The 17,296-nt window shown below is 54.5% G+C and overlaps 1 protein-coding gene across 4 annotated transcripts; it reads right to left on the bottom strand.

Moving 5' to 3' along the window:
* Positions 1 to 6,401: 6,401 nt before the first annotated feature.
* On the bottom strand, positions 6,402 to 15,920 carry CDC25B (cell division cycle 25B). 4 transcript variants are annotated; one of them, XM_081033927.1, is made up of 16 exons: positions 15,437 to 15,920; positions 14,484 to 14,593; positions 13,854 to 13,905; positions 12,007 to 12,048; positions 11,763 to 11,799; positions 11,357 to 11,479; positions 11,124 to 11,246; positions 10,804 to 10,935; positions 10,310 to 10,390; positions 10,026 to 10,202; positions 9,802 to 9,897; positions 9,228 to 9,290; positions 8,995 to 9,093; positions 8,666 to 8,799; positions 7,875 to 7,986; positions 6,402 to 7,717 (listed from the first exon to the last, which is right to left on the bottom strand). In XM_081033927.1, the coding sequence occupies exons 1-16, from the start codon at positions 15,637 to 15,639 to the stop codon at positions 7,577 to 7,579; spliced, it is 1,725 nt and encodes a 574-aa protein (XP_080890053.1). In that variant the 5' UTR covers positions 15,640 to 15,920; the 3' UTR covers positions 6,402 to 7,576. The 4 variants fall into 4 exon arrangements, with proteins under 4 accessions (XP_080890053.1, XP_080890054.1, XP_080890051.1 ...); XM_081033928.1 differs by having other exon boundaries at positions 7,921 to 7,986; XM_081033925.1 differs by having other exon boundaries at positions 8,666 to 9,093; positions 15,437 to 15,886.
* Between the last annotated feature and the right edge of the window lie 1,376 nt (positions 15,921 to 17,296).

Raw genomic sequence — 17,296 nt, 5'->3', positions numbered from 1 at the left:
AAGGAGAAGAGCACAGCAGCCTAGGCAGGGACCATGGAGCCAGGGCCCTCCATGGGCTTGTATGTACCCTGGGGCCCTCTGGCCATAGGACCTGGGAAGGGGGCTACCGAAGAGAGGCTAGAGGAGGTGGCCTGGGGGTGGCCAGGGCATGTGGGTGTTTTGACCGCAGGTACAACACATACGTAAATATACTTGTAGGTAGAGGGGCAGGCCCGGAGAGTGTGGGGCCTCAGCCACAAGGCTGGGGTGATGTTGGCCAATTCCTGGTCTCCGGTCCCTATCACTCTCAGCCAGGACTCATTTCTGCCAGCTGATTACAGCAGAGAGCTGGCAGAGGGCTCTAGTCACTGGGGGCCACCTGACATCAGGAACACAGTATTCCAGCCTCTGTCTACTCTTCAGGCAGTGAGTCCAGTCCAAATCTCAGGCCACTTGGGGACCAGCCTGTGAGGTGCATGGAGGAGACTTCAGTGAGAAGCTGGTCTGAGCCACCACCCCGGAGCTAGTGGGGGATCCAGATGGAGGTGGTGTCAGATAAGTGGGGCAGGCCCAGGTGCCATTTCTGACACATTACAGCCTTCGGCGAGCTTGTGCTCCTGAGATCAAATGCTATATGCTGAGGACAGTGAGGCAGGAAAGAGCCTGAGTCCCTGAGATGCTGCAGAACCTTCCTGCTAAGTGAGGAGTATGTACTTTAGGTTTGTTAAACTTTTGTGTAGGGGTTACATGCAGCTTAATTCCTTCCTAAGTGAGGCAGCATGTGCAGTGGGCAGGATGGAGCCTGGCACTAGTAGGCACTCAGTAAATCAATAAATGTTGACAACTATTAATCTAGAGGCAGAACAGGAAAGCAGAGCTTTCTGGGGCCTTCTGGTTTGGTGGCAGCTTGGAGGCAGGGGGATGGACAGGCTAAACTTCCCAGTACTTCTTCGGGTTACAAGACCCACCCTGAAGACAAAATGGAACAGTCTGAGAGTGTTGGGGGCAATGTGTGTGCATGTTCACTTGTGCGAGGCTTTTCTAGTGGTTACCCTAGAGAATGCGGTGGGCCGGGCACACGGTTAGTAGGTACTGATGTGGGTTTGTGGGATATGGATAGAGGGGCAATGTGAGTGTGAGAGAGACAGAAAAAGAGGAGAGAAGGAAAAAAAGTAAAATTAAATAAAGTACTACAAAACAATTAAAGGAGCATGAAGGAAGCAGATAGATGGCTGGATCTGAGATCGGCCCACCTGCCTAGATGGGACCTGGAGCCACACCTTCCTGTCATTTCCCTTGCCCTCCCTCTGGCTGTGGGCAGAGGTGACCATCACCCCATTCCCCAGCCCTGGGTGGCCTGAATTGGAAAGGAGTTGCCTGCACCTGCTGAGATTGGCTCCTCCCCACCCCCTCCTTTGCTTTTTACCCATGTCAGGATGAATCCTTCCCCACAGTGGCAGACAGCATGGTGCTTGCCTGTTTCAATCCCCCTTGATGCCCACCAGTGGGATGTGCTTGGTGACCGATACCCAAATTGGAAAGCAGGGCCCATTCCCCAGCTACCCAAGCATAGCAGTATCCTGAATTGCTGAGGAGCAGCCTGCTTCTCCCAGACATTCGGACCAACCCCCAGGTTGCTTACATACCTCCAGAGGCGGGAGCTCACTCTCCTGGGACAGCCCCATTGTTTTCTAACAGCTGGAAATCCTTATGGGTGATCTTTATAGACCCTGAGACTTCATGCATACCATTCCAGCAAGCCACCACCTACTTCTGGATGTGGGGAGGGCAATTAGGTGGAATCTGCAGCTTCAGGCAGTGAGGTTTTTTTTTCTTTTTTCTTGACTCCCTGATAAGGATAGCTAGCCATTTCTTGAAGATTAGAGCTGGAAACTAAGAGGGGATCTCCTTTTTTGAGAATACAGGCAGGCTGAGATTGAGTGGATATGGTTGACCTAGAATAAAGTGGGCCAAAGTCAGGCAAGCATTCCTCATTGTGCTCCCACTCTCAGAGCCAGCTCAGAGATGACATTGCCTTGTGTAGGCAGCCACCCATGGGCCAACCAGATGGCTTCCTCCTTTGTCTCCACTGAACCCCCATTCACAGCCTCCTAACTGCTTCCTACATACAGTGGCTGGGTTTTAATCCTGTAACCCATGACCCAGGGGTTGTCCATGTGCAGAAAGGGGAAGAAACCCCCAGAATGGTCCCCTTTTTAAATTAAATGTTTTTAGGCTCATCCTTTTGCCTATCTGATCTCCTTGTAATCCCCAGATGCCCTAAGTGTTAACAGCCATAGCAGACACATAGCATACATACACATAGTATGGCACTTGCTGTAGGCAGACCTTGTTCTGAGTGTTTTATATACACCAACGCAATCAATCTAATCCACAACCCTTTGAAGGAAGAGCTTTATTATCCCCATTTTACAGATGAGAAAAATTGAGGTACAGTGAGATCGAGTAACTTTCCTGATATTAACACATATGCTGAGGGAGGTGTGCATGTTTGTAGATTTCAGCTTGCCCCTTCCCCTCGCCTCTCCTCCCTGTCCCCTTACAGTCACGCCAGGGGCTAGCTCAGCCACCTCCCCCAGCTCTGGGAGGTCATAAGCCCTGTACTACTTACTCCCTACAACCCACCCCTGGGAGATTCATCCCACCTGGATTGGATAACCTCCTTTCCCAGTGCTCCCAATCCCAACCCAGCAGGATCCCTTCCCCACCCCTCCTTTCAGGGAGCCCCAGGGCCCTTGGGAGTAGTGTTGGCTGGGCCCCAGGAGGAGAGTCCATGTGTGATTCGCCCTTTCAAAGGGCCTTACTTCCTGTAGGGCTGAGAGCCAGGAGGCCCCACGAGGTGGCTCAGGCCCAGCCACGTGAGGCCCCTTCCCCTCCCTCCAGCTGCCCCAGGCCCCATGACTCAGAGCCTGGCAGCTGCGGTCGCCACCCCCTCCCAGGATGTCTGTGCCCGTGTGGGCTGGGTGGGGCAGAAACAACCCCAGCATCGCTGCCTGGCACAAAAACTCCCAAGTGGATTGGGTGGGGTTGCTTCTTCTGTCCCATAACCAACATCTTCTTTGAACAATAGACTGAATAACTTCACATCATCCAACATTTTCTCAAGGCCTGACTTTCATGGCTGCAAAATAGCCACTTCTCCATTATTACTCAACTTCCCTCCCCTGATTGTTTCCAGATCCCACGTGGCCATGGACCTCCTTGTCTAAACACCCTTCCTTTCTGTACCACTAACAGTTTATTGCCTCTGCAAAGTACTGTGCCTGTATGTTCGATTCTAGGGATAAAGATTTTTTTAGAAATCGTAAGTTTTCTACATGGTTGTGAGCTGTCGTCAGTGGACGGACACAAGCCAGTGACATAACAGCCAATTAACTCCAGAGTCATTTTGACTTTTTAAAGAATCTGACAGTAAAAAATTAAGGCTAAGGCTAATATTTTGATGTATGAGAGTCAGAAAACAGGCTGGGTCTATGATGCTCGAACCCTGCTACTGCTACGTCATGGTATGTAGACTTGGCCTTGACAACAGAGCGATATGCTATATACAATAATCAAATATTCTGGGTGAGAGAGATTAAAATTTACCGATTTTGATGGGAATATGGAGCAACAGAACCCTCGGCCACTGCTGGTGGGAATTGGTATGGCAACCCTGGAGACCTGTGTGGAAAATACTAAAACTGAACATATACACTAGGACCCAGCAATTCCAGTCCTGTGTATATTCTCAGTACAATTTGAAGTGGTCCCAAATAACCCACGGAGGGCAGAATGAAAATGTTCTCTATCTCGATTGTGGTGGAAGTTACACCACTGTATGCCTTTGTCAGAATTCACAAAACTGTACACGCAAGCGGTTGAATTTTACTGCATATAAATTATACCTTAGTTTTTTTTTATTTAAAAACCAGAAGGAAAAAAGAATGAATGAGTCAATTTAGGAGTACCATATAATGGAATACTACACAGCAATGAAAAAGAATAAACTGCTAAAGGAAACACAGATGGATCTTTCACTTATGCTGAGTGAAAGAAGCCAGATACAAAAGAGTAAGAACTTACAGAGGTCAAAATAAGGGGGATCTCGGAGTTCAGGTAACTGGGAGGGACCGTCAGGGAGCCTCCTGGGATGTGAGAAGGTCCTATATCTTGAGCTGTGTAATGGTTCCTTAGGTCTGTGCTCTATGGTTAAAGTGTGTGCCCTTGAGGAGAATGATTATTCAAGTTTTTTTTTTTTAAATATTTTTTCAAATTGTCATTGCAAGTTACCCAGAGAGTAATTCAGACCATGCCCAGACCCCACACGCACCCGCTGACTTGGCTAGGCCTGGCACAGGCCAGCTTCCGGCTTGTGCCCAGCCCCACGCAGCTCTTTAACCACGTGAACCAGCCACACATGGCTCCTCAAGGGCTGGAATTCCTGCCCCGCCCTGGCCCAAGCAAAACAACCTTTAAAACTGGCCAGCAGCCCAGGATTTTAAACTGCTTCCTTGTCTGATCCTGCCCTCTTTATGAACATCCAGTAAGAAAGTTACAGCTTCTTTGCAAGGGGGGCAGGGCAATTAGGGCACCTCTGCTTCATCCTCTGAATTTCCCAGGGGCAGAGGGGTCCTGGCCTAAGTTGGAGAGGTAAACTCCTGGGGCCCTCTCCCCCAGGCCCATGCCTACACCTCCCTTAGAGTAGATTCCAGCACCAGGGCCTTCTCTTGGGGGAGTTTTCTCTTGGTTTGACCAAGGACCCCTCCTTGCCCACCTCCTGTTTCTCCTGTAAAATTAGCTGAAAACCAACCTGGTGAGCTTAGGAGACATTAAACTGTCTGGAGCAGACTAAGTGCCCCATGACTGCAGCCATGACTATGAGGGTGGATTGTGAGGGTAGCAGACATAGCTGTGCATGTCAACACCTGGCACACAGCCTGGGGATTGTTAGACACTCAGCGCCTGTTGCTCCCTCCTCCCTATGTGGTCTGCTACAGACGGATGGGAACGAGAAGAGGACACTCAGAGCAGAAGCCAGGCAGCCCAGCCCCACCCTCCTGACTGCTCTGGGACCAAGGCAGGAGGTGAGGAGTGGGGGATTCCTGGGCAGCTGGAATGCCTGCTCTGCTTGTATTTGCTATGTGACCTGGGCCAAGTGAGTGCCCTCTGAGCATCCAGCTGCCTTCCACCTCTGTAAAACCAGGAAGGGAGCGGGGTCAGATCACCTGAGCACTCAAAGTGGAGCAGGCGAGTCTCGGCTTGACACTGCTCAGGGCGTACTCTTTCTCAGGGGCCTGCACAGCTATTTTTCCTTTTCAGGGACAAACCCCCTTACCCAAGTAAACGCTGGCTTTCCTGTCAGCTACCTGCTTGGTGGAAGGAGCTTTTGGAGCCTTCAGCGCCGTCCCTCCCAGAGCAGAGGCCCAGTCCCCAAATATCCCCCACCTGTTGTGCCCTTGCAGGGACTCTGAACCAGGAGTGATGACCAACCCTTGAGGCATAACAAACTTGGGTGTCAAGCTGTAGACAGAGCAAGTGTCCTTTAGACCCAACCTGGGAATCTGGAGTCCCTTTCTTGTTGCTAGAAATAGCCTTTATTTTCCCATCTGCAAAACTGAGTGAATAATTATCAGGCCACCTACTTCAGAAGGTAGATGCTTTGCCAGAGTGTAGAAATGATGCCTGATGTGTGTGTACTCTGAATCAGGCAGCATCGTATTTGTACATTTGCAAAGGAGTCCCTGCAATCACAGACAGCTCACACTGGGATGGGGAGAAGTTAACAGCAGTGATATTCTGAGGTGATTTCCTGCGACACCTGGTTTGGGCCTGGGACCGGCTCTCCCAGATTGGCCTTTCCCATTTTGTGATCTTGAATTCAGCCATCTCCTAGGTGGTAGAACCCCTGCTGGGTGCTGGCGATACTAAGAGGAAAGTCATTTCCCTGACAGGGCAGGAAGGCTTCTGGGAGGAGGTGACATTTGAAATCAAGCCTTACACGTGAACAACAGATACGGGGAAAGCATTTCTGAGGGTGCTGCCACAGATGCAAAGGCAAGGGACTGTGAAGAGCAAGGTATGGGGGTTTTGAGTCAGAGGTGAGGGATAAAACTGGGGAGGGCCCAGGTCCTAAAAACCTACTTAGTTGTTTATCCTGCTGGCAATTTGGGGAGCCATGGACAATTCTAGAATGATGGGGTCACTTTTGCCTTCTTGGTGCAGTTCAGGAAGGGTGCGCCCAGTGGTACTTGAGCAGTCATGCGGGGGAGGAGGAAGCTTGGCAAGACTTGGAAAGACAGCATGAGACAGACTTTCCAGGCATCTTCCATCCCCAATTTGCTGACCTGCTCCTGCCTCATCCCACCATCACAGCCTGCAGTGGTCTTCTCAACGGCCCCACATGACACGATGCTGGTTGCTCAACTTGTTCAGTGCTTTATTGAAACAAAGCCCTAACAGATGACATCAGAGCCTTCAAGCATAGCCCTTCCCACATCCTGAGATTAAGAGTCCAGGGGTGGCTCTGTCCTTGGTTTAGCTGCTTCCGTGACACTTCCTCTTAAATAAACCTTAAAGTGTAAAGATTTTGTCCACAGAGACAGACACACATATACTCTTGCTGTAGGCTGTCACGTTCACTGAAATGCTTCCCCTCAGCGGTTTCTATGTGCAAGGCGCTGAGCATCTACAGCTATCCACCCATCCATCATCCATCCATTTGTCCGTCCATCTGTCTGGCCATGACAAGACAGCAATAAGTTCTGACAAATCAGGCCCCAAGGTTCACAACAGTGGGGGCTGGGCTTCTAGTGAGGTTAAGGATATAGGCCTTAGCCCTCGCCCAGGGGTCCCCAAGGATAATAACTTCCGTTTGTGAGGCAACAGAAACTAGGTCAAACGGGTAATTAAGGTTTGAGTCTCTAACCCCAACTGGACAGAGGGAGCCTAAGCCTCAGCCTGTGAGTGACCTGAGACGGGCAAAAAAATCAAGACAGACAAATCAAGCATGCAGGTAACACTGAAACAGGAAAGAGTAAGAGCTTATGTTTGTGCTAGAGGTGTACATAAGGGGGAACAGGAAAGAGGGAACAGGAAAGGGGAACACGCAGACACACTCAGGAGTGCTGTGAGGGCCAGGGCACAGTGCTGACGCCCAGGGCGGGGAAAAGTGCAGCTCTGGCCCATTCTGGGGGCTGTGCCTTTCCCCCAGCCTCCATACATACAAACAAAGCCCTACAAAAAAAGGGGACTTTTCTGGATACAGGAAGACAAAGGATGAACCTAAACAAGGAATAAAAAAAGCAAAAAGCCTCCTGCTGGACACAAAATACTTGAGCTGGACTTAATCCAATCTCACTAACAGGCCAGGTTCTTCCAGGGACTGGGGTGGGTGTAGGGGTGGCACTAGGATATGGAGTATGGTTGGAGTGAGACAAGGGGACCAGGACTAGAGGCAGGTAGATGGGACACCCTCGCCGTCTTTCCCTGGACAGCACCTGGGGCTTCCAGCAGACCCTCAGCCCTGCAGACCCCTGGGTGGCTGGTACCCAGGCCACGCAAGGCAATGAAGCTAGTTGGGACCATGGCTGGCCCTTCACTGGTCCTGCAGGCGGCTGCAGAGCTCCCGCCGGCTTCGCTCCCCAGCCCAGCTTCGAGTCTTGAGGCGGAAGGTCTTCAGCTCATCCTTGAAGGCCTCATGGTTCATGGGCCGGTAGTCCTGGGGCTCACAGAAGGTCTAGAGAAGGATGGGAGGGGTCAATTAATATGGAAGAGCAGGTAACTTTGGGAAGGGGAATCCCTCCCTTCTCCTCTTAGATTAACCACCTGGCCAAGCCCTTTTCTCTGCAGTACAACCCTCCCATGAAGGCTGCAACCACCCCTGCCTGTGGTACCGGGTGCTGTGGGAAGAACTCCTTATAGCCGCCTTTGAGGACGTACATCTCAGGATAGTGGAGGCTGGGGTAGTCGTTGGTGGCCCGGTCTCGTTCCCTAATGAAACGGCACCTGGGACCAACAGAGGCGTGGGAGTCAGAGCTGGGCGTGCAGTGGGGTGGACCTCAGGGGACCTGTTCCCTGCACCCACTCCTTTGAGGGCCTTAGGGAACCACAGAAGGCTCACGTGTAAGCATGTCAGCCACAAGAACCCTTTTAGATCAGTCTGCCTACTGGGTACAGAAGAGGAGAGCTGGGGAGATGGAATGAGGGAGGCAAATCGAAGGGGCTCTCTGTTTCTAGAAGGCAGTTCAGAATCTTTGTTAATAATATCTGGTCTAGACTGGAAAAAGGGAAGCAGAACAGAGAGAGGTAGACAAAACTTAAGAGATATATTCAAAAGATCTGGACAAAACTTAGTGAGGACAAGAGGTGGGGAAAGAAAAGGACAATCGAACACCGGAAGGGTCAGCATCAGAAGACTGGGATAGGGCCCTTGGCTTTAAGGACACTGCTGGAAACGTGGAACCAGATGTTGTTGGGGTGGCAGCAGTGGATGTAAGTGAGGACACAGCAATGGAGGCCTGACAGCAATGACAGAAAGAGGGAGACTGAAGGGTGCCATGTGCAAGGAAGCCGGGGAGAGGTCCGCTCCAGGTGGTCAGAGGAGACAACACGAGAGGCTGGGCTCGGGCCTCCTGGCCACAGGATGGCTCCAGCACCCACAACTTTGGGCAGAGATGGAACTCACATGCGGGGCCCACGCTCAGATGAGAATTCACAGTGGAAAATGAGGATGATTCTCTTGTCTAGGCTACAGGGCATGATGGGGCTCTGCAGCAGGAAGGTCTCAGCGTCCCGTTCCAGGGGCAGGTTCACGGCAGTCTGCCAGACGAGCCAGAGGTCAGGCCACAACCCTGGGCCTGGGTGGCAGACCCCTCCCCTACGCAGTCCTTGTCTTTCCAACGGGTGACCCCACCTCTTGCCGGGCAGGACCTTCCCCAGGAGAGGGTAGGTGCACCCGTAGAGGAAGGATAGAACCAGTGAATCTTCAGGGCTTCTCTTGTCACCCCGTCTCACCTTGATGTGCCCACCTTCATACTCATAGGGGTATCTGCAGTCCACAATCACAAACCTCTCCACGATGTTGCTGAACTTGCCCATCAGCAGGGCCACCATCTGTAGGAGGCCATGGAGGTGAGTCCCAGCAGGTCAGGCTGAAAGGGAGGGCCTAGACCCTAACCCTACCCTACCCAGGGATTGCAGCCTGTTCCTAAGGAACATTAACAGGCAAATGGCTCATCCACACTTACCGTTTCTGGCGAGATGTACTTGAGGTCTTGGTGCTTTCCATCCACAGTCTGTAGGAGGAAGGCCTGAAAGGAAGCGGGGAGAGAGAGGGGAGGAAGAAAGTGACATTTGTAAGATGAGGAGCATGGAAAAGATGGAGTTTCTTTCCCAAGCCCAGAGGCCACACCTGCTTTGACCTTCAAATTCAGCTCTGGTTCCCATAGCAACTGAGAGGCAACTCTTTGGTCTGATACCCAGGGAACAAACTTCCAAGGGGAAATGAAGAAGGGCAGCAGAGTGATGGAATTCCTGCCTCCTGTCCCCCGCTCTGCCAAGCCTGGGAAGGAGGCCCGAGGGGGATCAAGCTAGATGTTAGTTTGGAAATGTCTTCTAAGGTGGAAACACTACTGAAGCCCAGACATATGTGAGGTAGAGTTGGGAGACTAAGGAGCGTCAGAGAGAGGAATCTAAGTGAGAGTAAAGGAAAATAGAATGCAAAGGACAAAGCAAAAGGGCCTCTGGGGCAAGAGGGAGGTGCGGAAGCAGCTGCTGGGCTGGGGGGGGCCACAGTAAGTAAGGGGTTGAGCCTTAGGGTACCTTGGAGTAATCCCCAATCAGTTCACGGTGGTCACTGTCCAGGATGTTCTCAATCTCATCATGACACAAGGACTTGGAGCGGAGGACACGGGCTTTCTGTGAGACAGATGGCAGCCAGGGTCAGAGGGGAGGCCGCCCCTCCATGCCCCATCTGGCTAGTACCCCCCCTTTCTTGCACCCTGGGTGAGAACGGGGCAGCCCCACCCCAGGAGGAGGGCACTCACAGGTTCCTCGGCCTCCAGCTGCTCCTCCAGAGGGGTGATGCTCTTCCTCCGCTTGTTCTGTATGGGCAGCTCCCTATCCTGGGGCCGCTCCAGCCTCTTGAGGACGGGTCGGATCACACCACAGGGCATGGACGGAGAACGGAAGAGGCGATGGCACTTGCTGTACATGATGAGGTCCTGGCAAGGGCAGCAGGTCCGGGATCAGAGCACCCCCCACTGCAATCCCATTTGGAGGGTAGGGCCCCAGCTCTCCAAGTTCTGAGGGGGCCACCCCAGAGGCTCACCTGCTCTTCGTCCTTTTCCAAGGTCTTGACCAGTGGGGCGCTAATGAGGCTCTCCATGCTTGGGGGGACTGCATCATCATCCTGAGGCCAAATCAGCAAGAATATGGTCACCCCCGCAGGTACAGGCCAAACCTCAGGCCCTGAGTTCTCCAAACACAGCGTTCTCTGTTCTCTCACAGCTCTCCCTGGCCCTGCCAGCATACCCACACAGGGCAGCTCCCCAGAGCAAGGAGGCTGCAGGGTGCCCCTTGCTGCTGGGGCCTGCACAGAACTGAGAGCAGCATGGCCATCCACCTCGCCCATCCTCCCCACACTGCGGCAGCAGCCACCTGCTCTTCTCTGATTGGCCAGAGGTCAGGCTGTGACTCCGTTACCTCCAACTCTTCTGATACTGGAAGGAGGTCATAAGTCTTGCTGTAGAAGCTCAGAATTCTCTCCTCTTTGGGAGACCCCAGGGAGAGAGAGGTAGGGCCCCTGACGGGGCAACTGCTTACCTTTAAGTCATTTTCTAGGATGTCCACGAACCCATCGTCTTCCTCAGTAGCCCCTTTGGTGGGGCTCAGGGACAAGTGTTGGGCCAGGGGACTCAGTTCCTCTACTTCCATCTTCCACTCAGGGATCAGACACTGTATAGGTGGTGAACAGATGCAGACTACTCCGGAGTGGGGGGCCGAGGCAGTCCCCACGCCCATCTTTCTGAGAAAAGGTTCCCCCTGCCTTGGGGCTCACAATCACCCTCCTGTCCCAGGCTGCCTTCAGGGGCACTCGCCCTGCGTGCACTCCTGCCCTGCAAAGGTCAGCTCTCCCCATGTACCATCAGGTCGGGGGCCGAGCTTGGCCTCTGGGCAAACGCTTCTCTGCGGGTGGCCCACTCTGCCATAGCATGGGTGTGGCTGGGATGTGTGGGCTTCCACGGCATCTTGAAGACAAATCCATCCTGTGGGCAAGATTGGGGGTGGGAGGGGCATCGTCAAATGCCCGAGAATCACCCCAGCACGCCCCCTTCTCTCCCCGGAGTGTTCCCACTCCAGCCCTTTGGAAGCGCACATTCTCTTTGTCCTCCTCAGAGCTTCGAGTAGCATGGCCGTGTGCCTCGCTCTTCCTCCAGCTGCCAGGCGCTTGGGAGTTGGTGATGTTCCGTAGCACGGGGCTGTGGCCCAGAAGCCTCACCTAGGGAGCCAGGAGGGCAGCAGGTGCAGGAGGCTGCATTCCTCTTGCACCAGGCCAGGCCCTACTTTTCTCATCCCTCCCCTGACTCCCCAGCCCACAAGGCCTGGTGGCTCAGTGTTACCAAGACAATGGGCGCACCAGCCTGTCCACCTCCCAAACCCCATCTCCCAGGGACACCTGAACCTAAGTGAAACCTCTTGGAATTGACCCTGGATCCCTTCTGCCCTTCCCCAGATCTGGCCAGCGGGCCTGAGCCTCCCACCGGGCCTCAGAGGACACTCACCGGCAAGGACTGGAAGCGTCGGATGGTGAACTGATCGCTGTAGGAAACAGAACACATCAAGGCTGGAGAGTCTGGGGCCGCAATGGAGAGCACGCAGGGTGCCCCTCCACGCCAGCGCTCTGTGCACCCCTAAGGGAGGGCCTGGGAGAACACCTTCACCGTGCCTACTCCACCCAATGGGGAACAGGGGTAGCCTGTAGTGGGTAGACCATGGGAGCCTGCAAGAGGAAGGCAGGGCACCTACCTTCGAATGAACCGGCTGGCTGCCTGGATGGCCTGTTCAAACCTAGGAGAGAGAAGGGTCCCATGCAGCCCACCTCCCACTACAATCCATTGCCCACCCCCAGCATCAGGTCCCCAGTCCACAAGGCCTGTGGGCCAGGGCTTAGCACAGTGGAAAGGGAAGGTAGGAAGAATGTCAACTACAAGGGGGCCCAGATATTGGGGAGCGGGGAGATGAAAGGCAGCCTGGGATTTTAAAGGCTGCCCTGAATGGAAGAGGGCCAGAGAATGGCAGCAATGGAGACAGCTGGGGCAGGTCACAGGGGTGGCTGAGCGTTACCCAGACAACGGTCACGCCAGCCTGCCCACAGGCCTTCCACCTGTATGCAAATCACCTCAGCAGGGCCATATGGCAGCCAGGAAAGGCATTCATCCATCCCATGTGGGCCTTGGCCCACAATGTGGGTGTCTTCAGGGCCCGGATGCCAACAAGGCTGGGCTTCCCTCCCCTTGTGTGGGGCTGTCCTGGCTCCCCCAGGACAGGAGCCTGGTATAGTGTGCCCCTGGATCAGCCCCAGTCTGCCATGCCAGACCCCCTAGTGACAAATGTGTAGGGTTACATCTTCTCCTCCCTCCTATGGAATTTTCGGGGACCCAGCCTCTATCCCACCCTCCTCCTGCTGCCTTAGGATAGGCCAGCAGGCAAGGAATTCCAACAGATGTTCCTATTGAGACTGGAACACAAGCTCCTGTAGACAGGCCTAGCTATGTTACGAGACCACCTGCCACACAGGCCTTTATGCATCTATGCACTCACACACACACACACACCCTTCTTTCTGAGAAACTGTATAACTGTCAAAACACATGCAAAGGTGAGGGGACATCGAGGACTAAAATATCAAGGAATTGGCCCCTGGGTGTGTGCCAGTGTGGCTATGCTCAGCCAACCTGTCATCAGGGATGACCAATTTCATTGGCTTCATTTCCAATATGCACCTGGGCCTTGGGGGGGTAAAGCAGGGACAGCTCTGTGTTGCCACCAAAACTGAACCTGCAGTTCCTCCCTACCCCCACCCCCACCCAATTCTCTCTTCATTTCCTGTTTGTGAACAAACCCTGCAGCCCAGCCCAGTCTGATCAAAGGCAATGGGGAAAAAAGACAGCCACTGCCCTAAACCCAAAGCCATAGTCCCCCAGCCCAGGCTGGGGGATGCCCAGCTGTCCTCACTAATGCTTGGCAGCTGCTCTGCCTGCTGAGGCTGAACAGATGGATGGGAAAAGCTGTGCTCTGCAAGGTACTACGCCTGCCCCACAACCTAGTGGGAGGGATCTGTCCTGAGCAGAACCCACCAGCTCCCTCTCCAGTCCCCCTCACAAAGGGCCTGGTCCAGGGGTTGGCCAAAGGGTCAAATGTCACTGAAGCCAGAGGTTTCTGATAGGATGGCAGAGGGCCAAACCAGCCTGCAGCAACTGTTTTGTTTGGCCTAGAGTGATAAAGGTTTTGAATTAGTTGGACCATATTTTGAAAGTGTGGTATTTCACAGGAAAAAAATGTGTATTGGCAGAAAGAAAAATGGGACACATACCAGGCCTCTTCCCACAAGACAAGGGCTGGCTGGCGTCAAGTATCTGCTGTTTCCAGAGGCCACCACCCCAGCTCTGAGCCCACTCCCAGCTGCTCCCATGAGAGAAGACCCTTCTCTGAGACAGGGAGAATCCCAGAAATCAGGAAGGTCATCCCCCAGATGGGAATCCAGAGGGGTCTGTCCACTCTTCCAAGCTTCTCCAGTGAGTTTACACTAGAGCTGGGATTCCCAAAGGCAGGTGGGAATCCTTGGTAGTGGGGAATCCTTCTTCTCTACTCACGTCTCCTCTGCCTTCTGGGAGTCCATGGGGCTGGGAGAATCCATGCAGAGACCTGGGGGGACAGAGTACCTTGGTGTGAAAGTAGTGCCATCCTCCGCATACTTTCCCCACCTCATCCTAACCCTACTCAGAGAAGGGAGAAAACTTGTTTCTATTTTAGAAACAAAACCCATCCATGGCTGACACTGCCCCCCAATTTGCCCAGGGCTCCACTCCCTGTTTACTATGGAAACACTCCTACATAGGTTTTTAAGCCAAAACTTTGCTAAGCATTTTTCTTGAACTGGTTTAAGATAATTTATTCTAGAAAAGATAATGGCTTTTTAAAGGAAAAGATTATAGTTGAAGGCAAATGAATGTTATAAAATGACCAGCTTTCAGCCCTAATGCCTCCCAGGTGGGGCTGTGGTTCAGAGAGTTAGGTTTTAAATAGGTGAGATCTCATCTGCAGAGGGCCCCGCCCAACCACCCACTCTGCCAATCTGGGCTGGATGTGATGAGCCCCACCAGAGGTAGGCCAGGAGAGGCTTCTCGGGCCCCCAGGTTGTGGGAAAGATGTTAATCTAATTGGCAGGGATGTGGGGAGGCTCAGGCAGCCCCTCAATCTCCCCTGGCACCCCTGGGCCTCACCTGCATCAGAAGATTCAGAGGACTCAGACGACAGAGAGGATGCAGATGCCCGCCGCGGGGACAGGGGTAGGCATGGGAGCAGGTTGCCTACCTGACTCTTTGGGGTCTCCCTGGGAAGGGAGCAGGGACCCAAGGAAGGAGAAAGGTAAATGGGGGGGTTCAAGGGCTGGCCGGCCCCTGTTCCCACCAGCCACCCAATGCTGCACTGCCCCAAGGGAGGTGATGGCATGGAAGGCCTGCCCCCTTAGGCCAAGGCAATCTCCTACTACAGAGGTCCTACATGTCTTCTCATTGTTGACGGGTTTAAGAAAGGTCCTCCTGGATGGAGGAGGAGATGAGCCCAAGACAAGAGCAAGGAACTGGGCTGGGGACCACCGTGGGGGATGGTGGGGCAGCAGAGCAGCCCTGAAGAGCCTTTAAGCTCCTACCCATCCACAAGCCTTCCTGGAGGAAGGACCAAGACTTGAGTCTCTTGCTGGGAGGCAACCCAGCCTGAACCCTACAGGTAGCTCAGTGAGCAGGACCAGCGTTTAACCTCTGAACCCCAGGATTGAACTGGGGATGGAGGGAGCAGGGGCATGGACATATGAGAACTGGACTGCTCTGCCACCCTCAAGTTCCCCCTCTAGGCTCACGATTTGGGGCAAAATGGTGGCGATTTGGGCAGAGATTAGGGAGGCAGCATGGTGGAGGTACACTGAGGGAGGAGGAGAAGGGTGAAAAGAGGGTCTTGAGACTCTTGTGCTAGCCAAGAGCAGGCCACCTGAAGAGTGTGAGCAGCAAAGTCTTGACCTCACCACCCTTGTCCTGGGCCCCCGAAGCAGGCTCTGCCCGGGAAGCCTCCCCACTTTGCCTCTCGGATTCGGGTCCCATGCCGGATTCCCCAGGAGGCCTGGGACCAACACCTGGGGCAGACTTCTCACCCCACACCCGGCCTCCTCGGGGAGCCCTACCTGCCGAGCCCGGCGAGATCATGCATGGTCTGGGTGAGGGTGGTGACCGGCGAGGAAGCGGTCGCGCGCTCCGGGAACCCCAGGAGGCTATGAGCTCCCAGCCGGAGGCCCGGGAGGTGGCCCGGACGCTTGGTACCACCGTGCACGCGGGCCGGACTTAGAGCCGAGCCCGGCGCGGCGGGATCTGGCTGGGACAGCTCCATCGCGGCGGAGCCTAAGGCTGGCCGGAGGACCGGGCGACCCACAGAGGCCGGGCACAGCTGGCCAGGACCAGGTAGGGAGCGGGCCCGGGGTGGAGGGGGGAGGAAGGGAGGAAGAGCAACGGGGCCGGCACGAGGGAGGAGAGGGAAGCGGGGAGGGTGGGGAAGGGTGTAGGGACGCGGGGACCTGCCACCAGTCGGGGAAGCCTCTAGCAGCAGCTGCCACCTCCACCTCCTTATATATTCGAAAAATAACAGCGGCCGCGCCGCCGGACGCCACCAATGGGGGCGCGGGTTAGAGGAGGGCGGGACTGAGGGCGGGCCCGCGGGGTGAAAGGCGCGAGGCTGGACCAGCCCCGCCCCGCCCAATTCCAGGCTTTGGGTGGGGCGGCGGAATTGGGGTTTCTCCCAGGCCCCGCCCCACCCCACCCCCCGCGCCCCACCCTCGAGCCAGGGTCTGATAATCCTGGCTTCCCAAATTCCGCTGCCCGGGATGTGGTTTGGAGTTACTCCCTGCGGAGAGGGCCCCAGGGGAAGCAACAACCCCCTAGGGTGGCCTCAAGAGGGACCCCCCGCGGTTTAACATCATTTACAAGCACCGGTAGGTATTGTGAGAGGCACTGTTACAGGAGTTTGTCAAACACAGCGGCTCTACGCAGTTCGTGTTCGCTATTTTCACAGACCCGGACATTGAGGTGTGGAGTTCATTAACTCGTTCAAGGTCACAAGGTTGGGCAGGTGGTGGAGCCGAGATTCTCCCCAGGCACCTATGCTCGCGCAGCCTCCCGCCACCCCGACAGGAGGCGCCAAGCGGCCCCAAAGCCTAATTCCCACCTGTGGACCCCAGCGCAGAAGGTGGACCCGCGGTGGGGGCCAATGCGTAACTAACGGGCGCTTCCGGGGGGGCCCCAGGTTAGATGTGAACCCAAGGAGCCCGATTTTCTCTGGCAGCGCCATGGGTTTTGGCGGCCACGGCCGAGGAAGGTGTCGGTGACCTCAAAACCCAGTTAGGAAAGTATCTCCTGCCCATTGGCCGTTTGACTTCCGTGGTGCCAAAGGCATCGGATTGTTTACTTAGTGTTTCTTTGATGATCTGGGAGGCTGAATTTGTCACCAGTTTAAGCTGCGCATCTTCTAATTATCTAATCCCCTTCCAGCGAGCCCGCTCTCCTGGAACGGGGCAGGAAGGCTGTATCCAAAAGAACGGGCATAAGCAGCTTTCGCATCCCATCTCCCCAGGTAGATGACATGGTCTTTAGCTGCGAGGCGTGCAGCTCGGGAAGGCAGGAGCTGAGGCCTTACACCCCTTCACGAGCAGCCCCAACCAGGGCTCAGGGGGTGGGGGTGGCCAAACAGAGGGACTGGGACCCACGTGTGGAGGAAGGGAATGGGAAGACCCCAGTCCCACCTGAGAGGGGTAACCTGGGTGGGAACTGTGACTTCTCCTTTCAATATTTTGCCCAGCTCCTTCTGTGCTGTGCCAGGCACTATGCTGTGTAATGGGCAGGTCTGAACTTTCAGGCTCATATGCCCTGGGTCAAGGGTCCCACTCTGGACCTCCAAGGTTCAAGGCTATGACTGCCCTCAATGGGGGGAGGGGGGGGCTGTGAGGCCATCCACCCAAAGGACCAGAAATAGAACTGTCCTGAGGGTTGCATTA

This window comes from Rhinolophus hipposideros, assembly GCF_964194185.1.
Source record: "Rhinolophus hipposideros genome assembly, chromosome: 22".
Lineage (NCBI taxonomy): Eukaryota > Metazoa > Chordata > Mammalia > Chiroptera > Rhinolophidae > Rhinolophus > Rhinolophus hipposideros.
The sequence above is the reverse complement of the archived record's forward strand: the minus strand, read 5'-3'. Positions and strand labels throughout refer to the sequence as shown.